We start from the raw sequence: 13435 nt of genomic DNA on the forward strand, positions 1-13435 counted from the left end.
AAACACCGTGCACCTGGCCACCTTGGCTAGTGTACACTGCGCCCAGCCCTCCCTAACCCGGGCGACGCTAGGCCAATTGTGCGTCGCCCCACGGACCTCCCGGTCGCGGCCGGTTACGACAGAGCCTTTGCGCGAACCCAGGACTCTGATGGCACAGCTGGCGCTGCAGTACAGCGCCCTTAACCACTGCGCCACCCGGGAGGCCCCACAAAGGGCATTGTTATGTGTTCTTAGTCATTGTGCATTTATTTTGTGAGTTCGCAGATGTCTCTTCAGACTTGATGCTAACTTCAAGTGAGTTCCACACAAATGACATTGAACGCCCTCCCCTGTATGAACCTTCATATGCACGGTCAGGTTTCCCTTTAGACTGAAGCATTTGCCACATTTGTTGCAGCGATGTGGTTTCTCCTCTGTGTGAGTCATCATATGCTTTGTAAGGGTTCCCTTGTCACTGAAGCACTTGCCACATTCTTTGCATCGAAATGGTTTCTCCCCTGTATGAGTCCTCATATGCAATATCAGGCTTCCCTTAATGCTGAAGGATTTGTCACATTCTTTGCACGGATACAATTTCTCCCCAGTGTGATTTTGCTGATGCTGTTTCAGACTTCCTTTTGTTGTCAAGCATTTTCCGCACAAATCACATTTAAAAGTCGGCCCTGTATGTGTACCCATATGATTTTTCAGGTTATTCTTGTGATTGAAACATTTGCCACATACAGTACAGCAATGTTGTCCCTCCTCAGTGTGAGTCTTCATGTGTCGGATCAGGTAGCAGTTCAGGACAAAACCTTGGCCACATATGTCGCACATGTATGGTCGCTCTTCACTGTGCCTATTTTTCTCATGCATTCGTAGACCACCTCTTGTCACAAAGCATTTTCCGCAAACGTCACATTTCAGATCATGCAACTCACTGGTTTCTTTCCTTGGCCGTCCTCTTGGTCTCTCCTCAAGATGCCGATTTTGGTGATGCCTTTTCAGACTACGTGCTGTCGCCAAGCATTTTCCGCACACATCACATTTCAGATCAGGCAACGCCCCAGTTTCTTTCCTTTGCTGTCCTCTTCCTCGCTTTGATTTAAGAGGGTGTAACCCTGACAATCGTATTCTATTCTCCACATTTACCTGATCACTTTCACTGTTGTCACTGTCAGAGGGGGGCTCATAGTCACTGGTTGATTCGGACTCGCTGTAGCTCTCGCCATCAGATTTTGTCCGGTTCTCTACGGTTATGATGTTGATAGAGTTCCACATAGACTCTTCAGCATCAGACTCCTGCAGCCCCAGATTGGCCTTCCATTCCTGCTCACAGTGCTGCTGCTCAGGGTTAACCTCTTCAGTGAGAGTGAGCAGCTGGAGGTCTGAGGGTAAGGAGAAAGGAAGAAATTTGATGAAAACTTAAAATGCTGAAAAGAGACAAATAGGGCTAGTACCGAAAACGGTGGGACAATGACTGTCTTTTCCCCTTTCATTGAGGGTATCTAGTCCCGTATTGTTTTCAATGCGATTCAAAATTGTATAATCAAATTAATGAAAAACGGGGTCATTTTTAGATAGGCCTATATCTAAAAAATAAAATGTGGATGCATTTATAGTCGATGCCTGTTATAAAAATATGTGATGCTCAAGCAGTAAGACATCTCAGAAAGTAAAAAAAAAAAAAAAAAGTATCATGTGAACTACAACTCCCACAAGTTTTGTTTGCGTGCTGGATTTACATGTCACCCTCGAGTTGTTTGAGCAGAACACTCACAGGGAAGGACCGTCGGCGGTAAGAACATATGATATTGATATTTTACTGAACATCGCCTGCATTGTGGGATGCACTATTTGTCAATATTTCGTTTTTATTTTATTTTACCCACACTAACGTGACCAAAGAGGTGACTGAAACGGGAAACAACTCTGCAGTGATTCAAAAACTACAATGGATACAAATGAATGTTATTCCAATAAAGTAACTGTGTAAGACTAAGGAAAACATGTTTTCAACCTGATAATCCTTAAATAGCAACATTGTTACCACATCACACACCATTAGAGCTTTGTGAACAGACTAATGCCAGTAGCCTAGCTGTCCTGAGTCACTCAATCATAACACGTTCTATTTATTAGAAATTAAAGTGACATTTCACTGAACTGAAAAGTTGAGATATGTCAACATCTCAGGCAATCTGCTGTGTTAGATCCAACTATATACCTAAATCCCAAATAAATGGAACATATCGCCACCATAATTTCCTGGTTTGATTTGATTGTTATATTTTCCATTCATTTGGAGTGAAGGCATATAGCTAGATCTAAAAAAATTGGTTCATCTGGTTAGAGTTCTGATAATGTCTGATGTAACGGAGGCTCCCCTGAAGGTGGAGGTTTCAGGGAGGAAGCAGACAATAAGTAGCAGTGCAATGTCCAGGGGGGATGTTTATTTACAGTGAAGTAGAGTAGTTGCCAAACTGTACACTCTTTACATATGTACAACGGAAAATAACAAGCCGAGGAAACAAACTGGGGGCAAATCAAATAAGTGGAGAGCTCAAAATAAACCAGGCCTCCATCATGCCTGGTTTATGCAAGCGGGAAAAACTTTTTACGACACTGACGTGACTTTTCCGCAGCAGGTTAGGAGATTGAGGTTAAGGTTAGGGAAAGAGTTAGGGTTAGAGAAAATGCTCTCCTAACCCGCTACGAAAATCACTTTGTATCAAAGTGTCGTGAAAAGTGCGTCCCCTACGGCCAGCATGGAACCTTAGCCCTGTCTCTGTCTGGCCAACAATGAAATGGCAAGGTTTAAGTACAAGTCCCTCAAGCCTCACCTTGGAATGTACCACTTTTGATCGATCACAATTAATGGTCAAAATACATTAATGAAATGATCAAAAACCATAAGAAGGTAATCACATTGACAATTCATAAATACACACACACTTCAATAACCGTGTTTGCATAAAGTCCCCTGGGATTCAACCACATTACAGAACCCAGTAACACAGGGTAAGTTGCGCTTCTCTGTTGGACACACCTCCAGATGCAGCGGATCATCAGCCTGGTCTCTGAGCATTTTGTAATATTCTGTATGTAAATCCGCAACACTCCATTTAGTGTGTTACGTTTCGCATGGTATGTATTGATTTGTGGATGTCCATCATACATTTAGTGTAATATGCAAATTTGCTAAATGTACAATATGTTATGAATTTGCAAAAATCTATGCGTTACAAATTCCAATTTTGTGTGGCTAACTTTAGCTAAGCTGCTAATGTTAGCTAGCTGGCTTGCTGGGTTAGGAGTTACGTTTACTATAATACGTCTAGTCTATGAGACCAGGCTGGGAGCATGACAGAGCGGAACAAACGATTCTCCTTTCAAATTACCCTTACCAGGTTAAGTTTGCAAACAATTTCTACCTTTACATAACCAAAACATGTGCATTTGAATGGTAAAACGAATAAGCAAAAGCATGACTAGACAAAGTAAATTAGCAGAGCTTCAAGCAAATATTTGGCGTGCCCAAAACCAACTGAATGTTGGCGTCTGACAACAAACTAACATGCGTTTCTCCTCACAACATTTAATACATTCATTTCATAAGCCAATAGGCCTAAACCGTTTCAATATGACAAGTCAGAACGCAGGCACGGACTGACCTAGCTCCGTGACATCTGACAAACTTGAACTTGAAAGTGTAACGTCTCTTAAAATGACCATTGAACAGATTTCCAATGGCAGACTGTGCCCTTAACCAAGAGCAGTGATCAGAGAGCTGTCCTCTTGATACTTCCTCTACCTTCAATTTAACACAAAGTGCATTGATACGTGTTCTTAGTCTTTGTGAATATTTATTCTGTGAGTTCGCAGATGTCTCTTCAGACTTGATGCTAACTTCAAATAAGTTCCACACAAATGGCATTGAACTCCCTCCCCCGTATGTGTCCTCATATGCACGGTCAGGTTTCCCTTTAGATTGAAGCATCTGCCACATTCGTTGCAGCGATGTGGTTTCTCCTGTGTGTGAGTCATCATGTGCTTTGTCAGGCTTCCCTTCTCGCCGAAGCATTTGCCACATTCTTTACACTGAAATGGTTTCTCCCCAGTGTGAGTCCTCATATGCTTTATCAAGCCAGACTCGCAGTCGAAGGCTTTGTCACATTCTTTGCAAGGATGAGATTTCTCCCCAGTGTGATTTTGCCGATGCAGTTTCAGACGACCTTTTGTTGACAAGCATTTTCCACACAAATCACATTTAAAAACCAGCCCTGCGTGAATATTAACCATATGATTTTTCAGACTTTCTTTGTGAAAGAAACGTTTGCCACATTTGGTGCAGCAATGTTGTCTCTCATCAGCATGAATCTTCATGTGCCGGATCAGGTAGCGGTTCAAGGCGAAACATTGTCCACATGTGTCGCACATGTATGGTCTCTCTTCGCTGTGCCTGAGTTGCAGATGCCTTTTCAGACTACGTGCCGTCGCCAAGCATTTTCCGCAAACGTTACATTTCAGATCCGACAACTCACTGGTTTCTTTCCTTGGCAGTCCTATTGGTCTCTCTTCACTGTGCCAATTTTGCAGATGCCTTCTCAGACCACTTGCTGTCGCAAAATTTTTTATGCACACATCACATTTTAAATCAGGCAACGCCCCAGTTTCTTTCCTTGGCCGTCCTCTTCCTCGCTTTGATTTAAGAGGCTTTAACCCTGACAATCGTATTCTATTGTCCATATTTACATGATCACTTTCACTGTTGTCACTGTCAGAGGGGGGCTCATAGTCACTGGTTGATTCGGACTCGCTGTAGCTCTCGCCATCAGATTTTGTCCGGTTCTCTACAGTTATATTGATAGAGTTCCACATAGACTCTTCAGCATCAGACTCCTGCAGCCCCAGATTGGCGCTCCATTCCTGCTCACAGTGCTGCTGCTCAGGGTTAACCTCCTCTTCAGTGAGAGTGAGCAGCTGGAGGTCTGGGGGTAAGGAGAAAGGATGAAATATGATGAAAAGACGTAACATAGTAAACCTAAATCCGGGAGGTTTGGTATGGTTACATAAGACAAAAGGCTACTTAAGGCAAAAAAAACAAAACAATAAAGGAATCGTCTAGCAACCCAAAGTTTCGAATCACAGACAATTTTAGCTAATTACCAACTTTTCAACGACTTACTACTTTTTAGCTACTTAGCATGTTAGGTTAAACTGTTAGGGTTAGCTAACTCCAACCCTTAACACCTAGCCTAGTTAACATTAGCTTAGTCACATAGCCAACATTAGCCACAACAAAAAAATGGAATTCGTAACATGTCATGCGTTTTGCAAATCTGTAACATATCATACAAATGAAAACATACCATAAAAAAACGTAAGATATCATACTAATTGAAGTGTCTCTGATTAACGTAAATAATCATATGAAATGCTCTGAGACCAGGCTGGTTAAACATGCATAATAGTCATTTCAGCGTGAATTAACTTGAATGCATGTACAATGGTATATCCTGAAACTGTAACTCTGCACACAGTATACAGTATGCAATCAAAATGTGTTCTGCAACAGTAAAATACTCATTAAAATTTAAGACAAAATGGCCTAAAATATAGAAAACGATTGACAATCACTTTGATTTTGATCACTTTTTGACCAGGTCAACTTAGAGCACCTCTAATATTGAGTAGCACCCCTATTTGCCCTCAAGACAGCCTCAATTCATCGGGGCATGGACAGGGATGCTGGCCGATGTTGACTCCAATGCTTCCCACAGTTGTCAAGTTGGCTTTGGGTGGTGGACCATTCTTGATATACACGGGAAACTGTTGAGCGTGAAAACCCCAGCATCGTTGCAGTTCTTGATACACTCAAACCAGTGCACCTGGCACCTACTACCATACCCGTTCAAAGGCACTTCAATCTTTTGTCTTGCCCATTCACCCTCTAAATGGCACAATCCATGTCTCAATTGTCAAGGCTTAAAAATGATTTTTTTAGCGTGTCTACTCCCCTTCATCTACACTGATTGAAGTGGATTTAAGTGACATCAATAGGGGATCATAGCTTTCACCTGGTCAGTCTGTCATGGAAAGAGCAGGTGTTCCTAATGTTTTGTACACTGTGTATATTGGCACCGTTGCACTTTTCTTAGATAATTCCCCTAATTTTCACAAAAGCAGTTGGAGGGCACCCCTCAAACATGAAAGAATTAGAGCAGTTTGCTTTTGAAGATTGGGACAGATTGCTATTAGAAAGGTGCAGCAAGCTCATTGATGGTTTTGAGAAGCATTTGTCTGCAAGTTGTCTTCAATAGAGTCTGGCTACAGCAGACAACTTCTCAGGACACAGACCCTCTGAGGCATACGAGCTCAGACAGGTCGAATGCTGCCAGAGAGGATGGTGTGTTACCGCCAAAGACAGTACAGTATGAACATAGGCAGAAACTGCTTGCTTCTACAATAGAAATCCCCGATTACGCTTGTAGGCAATGTCATGGCGACGTTGGCTAGCTAAACTCATGCACAGAAACACGTAATCGAGTCTAACGATCGTCTCGCATGTGCAGGCCATCAAATGAAAGGCACTCCTTGGATATAAAGTTGTCAGTTTGCCACTTTCACAAGGTTGTAATAATAACATATTCAACTTCTTATGACATTGTCTCAAATTAATGTTGTGCCTTTAGATTGAGAGAACCAACTAAACAAGTATTTTTTTTACTTCGCTCATTGACTTCTCCAAACCTAAACGCCAGCCTAGTCTGCTTCGCAAGTGTTCCCAGAAGTCTCGAGATGTTGCGCCTCTGGGATTAGAAACTCTGTGTTAACGCCACCAACAGCTAGTGTGTACCAGCTAGCTAGTGTGTACTACAGCTAGTGTGTACTACAGCTAGTGTATACCAGCTAGCTAGTGTGTACTACAGCTAGTGTGTACCAGCTAGCTAGCGTATACTCTAGCTAGCTAGTGTGTACTTGCCATAGAGACAGAGGACTCATCTTCGTATACCGTCAAATGTAAATTAATAGCCCTTTATTTGCTTAAATCACTGAACAACCTGTGCTTATTAGAGACCGGCTTCTATTTGAGCCAGGTGTCTGTTTCCTTAATGCACACAGCGTTTGCTCATTTGCAAAGTCAATTTTTTAAATTCCAGCATTCACTTTTTGTTGTACATTTACCCCTTTTTCTCTCCAATTTCATGAAATCCAATTGGTAGTTAGTCTTGTCCCATCACTGCAACTCCCCTATGGACTCGGGAGAGGCAAAGGTCAGTTCCAGCATTTTCATCCATTTCTTAATTTGCTGCACTGATGTGTTATCCTTTACACAGTGTTACGTTTGTTTTGTCTTAGTATGCCTCTATTTCAAAACAAACAAATTCCTTGACAGAATAATTATTCTCCTTTGACTGTGCATTTTTGGCAGTTTTTAGTTTCACCACTAGAAGGTGATCAGACGCACTCCAGAAGTTGCTGACTGTTTTTGTGCTTGCCAGTTGTCTAGCAGTTATCTGCTGTTAGCAGCCAAGGGCTAGCAGTTTCTTATTGGTAATAAAAACGGAACGATAGCCATTTTTCCAGTCATTTCTTAATTACTCAATGTAACAAATCGAACATTTAAACCTCAAAACAATTCATGGTAACCTCGTAAACAATTCATTTAGACTAGGTGTTTATTTGAAACAGCTGTTTATTTGTTGAAATGTGTGCCATATTAAAAGGGACAGGCGTTTAATCTAAGTTTTACAGTATGTACCATTTATAATGTCCGACAGCATGGGCAGCGCTATTGAAGTAGTACATTTTCTTCATGATTGGCTGATCCATCCTGATGACCTGGTTAGACATGACTCCAACAGGGTCACCAGGAGGGATCAGCCAGTGAAGTTGAAAGTCCCACCCAGTTGACTACATTAAAATGGTGGAAGCCCTCAATGGCGCTGCCCATGATAAATATGGCCTTTTGGCCTGTATCATTCTCTGTGTACTCTTGCCACAGATATAACAATGAGACACATATTTCACCTAATGTATAAAATGTGAAGCATATGCTTGGCGGTTCCACTCACCACCAAATATGGTGAGGAAGCCCACTTGCGGGCAGTGGGAGAAGATGGAACGAAATGGATTTTGGCCTAGATTCTGCAAATTTTCTCATCGATGAAACATTTGATCTCAATAGTTTTCTGTTTCTAAAACTAAAATCTGAACAGAGTGGACTAAAGTTTGCAGACTTTATCCTTTGCAAAGTCTTTAAAAATATTTTGTTTGGAAGAAGAGCAAAGACGAATTTAGTTATTTGACAGGCGCACTTCAGAGTCGGTGTTTCCTAACGGAAATATCCAGATGGAGCTAGAACGCGCCAATAGGATCTTGCTAGTTGGTGCTTAGCTCTGCCCCCTCCCTCGCTTGTTCTGCCCATATGTCTCATTTGTTCCCATTGGAAACGACAGGCTGTGGTCTCTTGGTTTAGTTATACAAATCTTTGCTCGAGCTAGCTTCACAAGTAACAATGGTTAACGTAACGCCCTGGACCAGAGACGAGGCGAGAGGCCCAACTCTATAGATAATCTCTTTCCATCCAGCAGATGGTTATGCGTATTGATAGCATGAGTTTAGTAGCATAGCGTTTCTCTTGATTGAATAAAGGCGGTTGACGTTAACAACCCTCCTCGAATATTCAAAAAAGGAATACATTAATGAGAGAGCCCGCCGTGCCGTTTGTGGACAACGACTTCCATTGTTTGGGCGGAGAGACATATTTTATCAGTATATCCAGCCTTTGGCACACTTGACACCCTTGAACAGAGCCACGGACTCACGCGACCAACAAACATCTGCAGGTGGCGCTCACACGTTCCATCTGAGACGCATGCGTTTTGATGTTCGCAGACCAGAAGGCTGTAACGTGCATAATCTAAAAACTGAATGCTTCTCGTTATTTTGGCCAAAAGCTATGCAACCAAGTACTAGCTCCTGGGGTTCCAATCATTTGTTGCTATTTAAGCAGGAAATCGACACCTTGCAGCTTAAATGGGGGATGTTTTATGTACGAGCCGGCGCGGAGGGACACGAGTCTGTCATCTGCATCCAATTGGAATGTATGTAGCAGGCTAATCTACGTAATAGGAATAATAGCGCCGTCTGCCGGACGGAATTGTAATTTGGCCGCAAATGTGTATGACTAGGCGAAATTATGTATTACTCAAAGCCCCTCAAATTTAAATGACTATAATTAGGCTACAATGTCAAATGAATGTCAAATAGAGAGACGTAGTCACAAACCTGCTAATCTATGCAACTTTATCTCTGGTTTGAAAACCAAATCCAGCAGTCTTCGTAGACGTGCATTCGCCCGTTTCAAACGGGAGATTTCTTCCTGGTGCTCTGCGATAGTTTTTTTTACTAACACGGATATCTCCAAAGGAACTGCTGTTAATTTTTCGTTGAGAAATGCATTGATCTGCTGCAGTTTAGACATTTTAGGGAGGAAAGGGATAGTTGAGAGAATGTATTGTTATTTTGCTGTCACTACGGATCCGTGTTTAAGGAACAGGAAATTAGGTGCTACTTCTTTTTTAAATTTGTATTGCGGATCGCAACCAACTGAAAGGTGCATACACTGCCACTTACTGTACTGGAGTGTGAGGCCGGTCCCAGCCTACCTACCCCACTTACTGTATGTTACCCATTAACTCCTGTATTTCTAATAAAATAAAGCCCCGATCTAAATCATAGCGTAAACAATGCTCAACAGTTTCCTCTATCATACACATTCCAGTATCATGTTTTAATATACATTTTAAAGAAGTTAAATCAAATCCAAACCAATTTTATTGGTCACGTACACATGGTTAGCAGATGTTATTGCAAGTGTAGCGAAATGCTTGTGCTTCTAGTTCCAACAGTGCAGCAATATCTAACAATTCCACAACGACTACCTAATATATACAAATCTAAGTAAAGGAATAGGAATGCATAAATATATGGATGAGCAATGACCGAGCGGCATAGGCAAGATGCAATAGATGGTATAAAATACAGTATACACATATGAGATGAGGAATGCAAGATATGTAAACATTATTAAAATTACATTATTAAAGTGACTAGTGATCCATTTCAAGTCTGTATGTAGGCAGCAGCCTCACTGTGCTAGTGATGGCTGTTTAACAGTCTGATGGCCTTGAGATATAAGCTATTTTTCAGTTTCTCGGCCCCAGCTTTGATGCACCTGTACTGACCTTGCCTTCTGGATGTTAGCGGGGTGAACAGGCAGTGGCTCCGGTGGTTGTTCTTGATGATCTTTTTGGCCTTCCTGTGACATCGGGTTCTGTAGGTGTCCTGGAGGGCAGGTCGTTTCTGGCCTTCCTGTACGACCTAATCTCATCCTGCTCAACACAACTTTCTCCCTTTTGTTACCATTATACAACATTTACCATATAGGGAATTAAAAACAGAAGATGCAACCAAAGTTCATTACCAGTTAATTCATCCCCTGCAACCTTTTGGGGGTCTCTTTTTCAAATCAAGATGAGCATAGCTCTAGATTAAATATGTATACTGTTTAAACAGGCCAGAGACGTGGAGGAAAATTAACCGGTTTAAAACCTGATCTGTCTACGCAACCTGACTGAATTTCACCTCCCTGTTGTCCTGCATTTTATGTTCTATGGTTCCTCTCACCTCTTATCTGGCAATAGATTACCACTGTATGAGTCATAATTACCCATAAAACTAGAGGTCAAACAGGGAAATGGTTCCATTCATTTTACACCATTCATTTTTCCCATAGGGGGATTTTAGAAACACTTAAAATAAGGTCTGTTTTTCGTGTAGGCTTACCAAGGCAGATATGAGTGTTAATCAATGTTTGATTTGTTTTCCAATTCTTTGTAGGTCTGTGTGATCTGTGGGAAATATGTATCTCTAATACATTTGGCAGGAGGTTAGGAAGTGCAGCTCAGTTTCCACCTCATTTTGTGGGCAGTGTGCACATAGGCAGACCTGGCTCTCAGAAGACAGGCTATGGCGGCCTCTCAATAGCAAGGCTATGCTCACAGTCTGTATTTTCTTAATTTTGTGACAGTCACGTGGTCAGGTATTCTGCTACTGTGTACTCTCTGTTTAGGGCCAGATTGCATTCCAATTTGCTCAGGTATTTGGTTGCTTCCTTCCAGTGTGTCAAATAGTTATCTTTTCGCTTTCTCATAATTTGGTTGGGTCTAATTGTGTTGCTCTGTGGGGTCTGTTTGTGTTTGTGAACAGAGCCCCAGAACCAGCTGAGGGGACTCTTCTCTAGGTTAATCTCTCTGTTGGTGAGGGCTTTGTGGTGGAATGTGTAGGCATTGCTTCCTTTTTTAGGTGGTTGTAGAATATATATTTTTTGTCCCATTTTGTGAATTCTTGGTTGGTAAGTGGACCCCATACCTCACAACCATAGAGGGCAATGGGTTCTATAACAGATTTAAGAACTTTTTAGCCAGATCATAATTGGGATGTCGAGTTTGATGTTTATTTTGTTGGTGTAGAACAGGTATTATCAAACTGCGGTACACACGCAATGCCGTTGTGGGTACGCCAAATAAAAATGTGATTCACATTTAAAGAATAAAATAAAACATTTCACATTTTCAAACGGTACATTTATATTTCCCTACGGGGCTATACATTTGGGTGAGGTTCAAATTAAACCATATAGTGTTCGGCGAAATAACAACACAATGTCAAACACAGGTAGCCTAGTCAAATCATTAACATCTAATCACATAACCGTTTCTCGCGGGAAACCTTCACTCTTGCGCAGACATTTAGAAAAGAAACATGACAATTTGAAAAATAAGCCACAGTAGTTTTTTGAGCGAGAATTAAGATAAGTTTCGAGTAGTAAGACATGTATAAAAGCAACAGGCAACAGATACCATCAATAAGAAGGGTCTATAAGAGTCTTATATGGTGAGCTACCGAGTGGCTAGGACAGGCAAGCCCCATACTATTGGGGAGGATTTGATTCTTCCTGCTGCCGCAGATATGGCTGGGACAATGCTGGGGGAAAAGGCCAAAAAAACTATACAGACAATACCTTCATCAAACAACACTGTTTCATGACGCGTTAGTGACATGGCAGGAGATGTTTTGAAACAATTACTGAGTCGCATACAAGCCAGTGAATTCTATGTGTTACAGCTGGATGAGTCAACAGACGTGGCAGGCCTGGCACAGCTACTGGTATATGTCCATTACTTTAATGGGTGGTCAATTAAGGAAGATATCCTCTTCTGGAAACCAGGACAACATGAGAGGATATTTTTTAAAGTACTGGACAGCTTTGTGACATCAAATGGACTTTGGTAGCCAAGTTGTGTTGGTATCTGTACTGATGGCGCAAAAGTCATGACAGGGAGACATGTTGGAGTGGTAACGTGTGAGCAAGCAGTTGCTTCCGACGCCACTTGGGTACACTGCAGAATCTACCAAGATGCTCTTACTGCCAAGGGAATGCCTGACAGCTTGAAAGACATTTTGGACACTACAGTGAAAATGGCTAACTTTGTTAAAGCAAGGCCCCTAAACTCTCAGGTATTTTCTGCATTATGCAATAATATGGGCAGCGACCATGTAACGCTTTTACAACACTGCATCGCAGTGCTAGCTGTGACACTAGAGATTCTGGGTTCAAGTCCAGGCTCTGAGACCCATGGGACGGCGCACAATTGGCCCAGAGTTGTCCGGGTTAGGCCACTCCTGTGGCGGGCCTGGCGCAGTGCACGCTGACACGGTTGTCGGGTGTACGGTGTTTCCTCCTACACATTGGTGCGGCTGACTTCCGGGTTAAGCGTGCATTGTGTCAAGAAGCAGGGCGGCTTGGTTGGGTTGTTTCGGAGGACGCATGGCTCTCAATCTTCGCTTCCCAGTCTGTACGGGAGTTACAGCGATGGGACAAGACTGTAACTGACAATTGGATACCACAGAATTAGGGAGAAAAAGGGATTTTTAAAAAGGGCACTGGTTATAATTGTTTTTTTTTTAGTTTTTTTTTTAAAAACTTTACTGACCATAATTTTCACTTGTCTGACCTCTTGTCTGATGACGAGTTTCTCACATGACTGGCCTATCTGGTTTATGTTTTTTCTCACCTGAATGATCTGAATCTAGGATTACAGGGACTCTCTGCAACTATATTCAATGTGCGGGACAAAATTGAGGCTATGATTAAGATGTTGGAGCTCTTCTCTGTCTGCATTAACAAGGACGATACACAGGTCTTTCCATCATTATATGATGTTTTGTGTGCAAATGAACTCAAGCTTACGGACAATGTCAAATGTGATATAGCGAAGCACCTCAGTGAGCTGGGTGCGCAATTACGCAGGTACTTTCCAGAAATGGACGAGACAAATCCCTTTCATGCCCTGTCTCCAGTCCACTTACTGATATCTGAACAAGA

General features: G+C 42.1%; 1 protein-coding gene across 1 annotated transcript; it reads right to left on the bottom strand.

Moving 5' to 3' along the window:
* Positions 1–234: 234 nt before the first annotated feature.
* On the bottom strand, positions 235–9519 carry LOC139367156 (zinc finger protein 260-like). The gene is made up of 3 exons (XM_071105269.1): positions 9274–9519; positions 4524–4970; positions 235–1367 (listed from the first exon to the last, which is right to left on the bottom strand). The coding sequence occupies exons 1-3, from the start codon at positions 9467–9469 to the stop codon at positions 235–237; spliced, it is 1776 nt and encodes a 591-aa protein (XP_070961370.1). The 5' UTR covers positions 9470–9519.
* Between the last annotated feature and the right edge of the window lie 3916 nt (positions 9520–13435).

The sequence above is a fragment of the Oncorhynchus clarkii genome, chromosome 15, assembly GCF_045791955.1.
Source record: "Oncorhynchus clarkii lewisi isolate Uvic-CL-2024 chromosome 15, UVic_Ocla_1.0, whole genome shotgun sequence".
In the NCBI taxonomy this organism is placed as follows: domain Eukaryota; kingdom Metazoa; phylum Chordata; class Actinopteri; order Salmoniformes; family Salmonidae; genus Oncorhynchus; species Oncorhynchus clarkii.

Coding starts and splice junctions, on each gene's coding strand:
- LOC139367156 (XM_071105269.1), bottom strand. CDS start 9,469: ATGTCTAAACTGCAGCAGATCAATGCATTTCTCAACGAAAAATTAACA. Junction 4,971..9,273: donor AAAGTTGCATAGATTAGCAG/GTTTGTGACTAC, acceptor CCTTACCCCCAG/ACCTCCAGCTGCTCACTCTC. Junction 1,368..4,523: donor ACTGCCAAGGAAAGAAACCA/GTGAGTTGTCGG, acceptor CCTTACCCTCAG/ACCTCCAGCTGCTCACTCTC.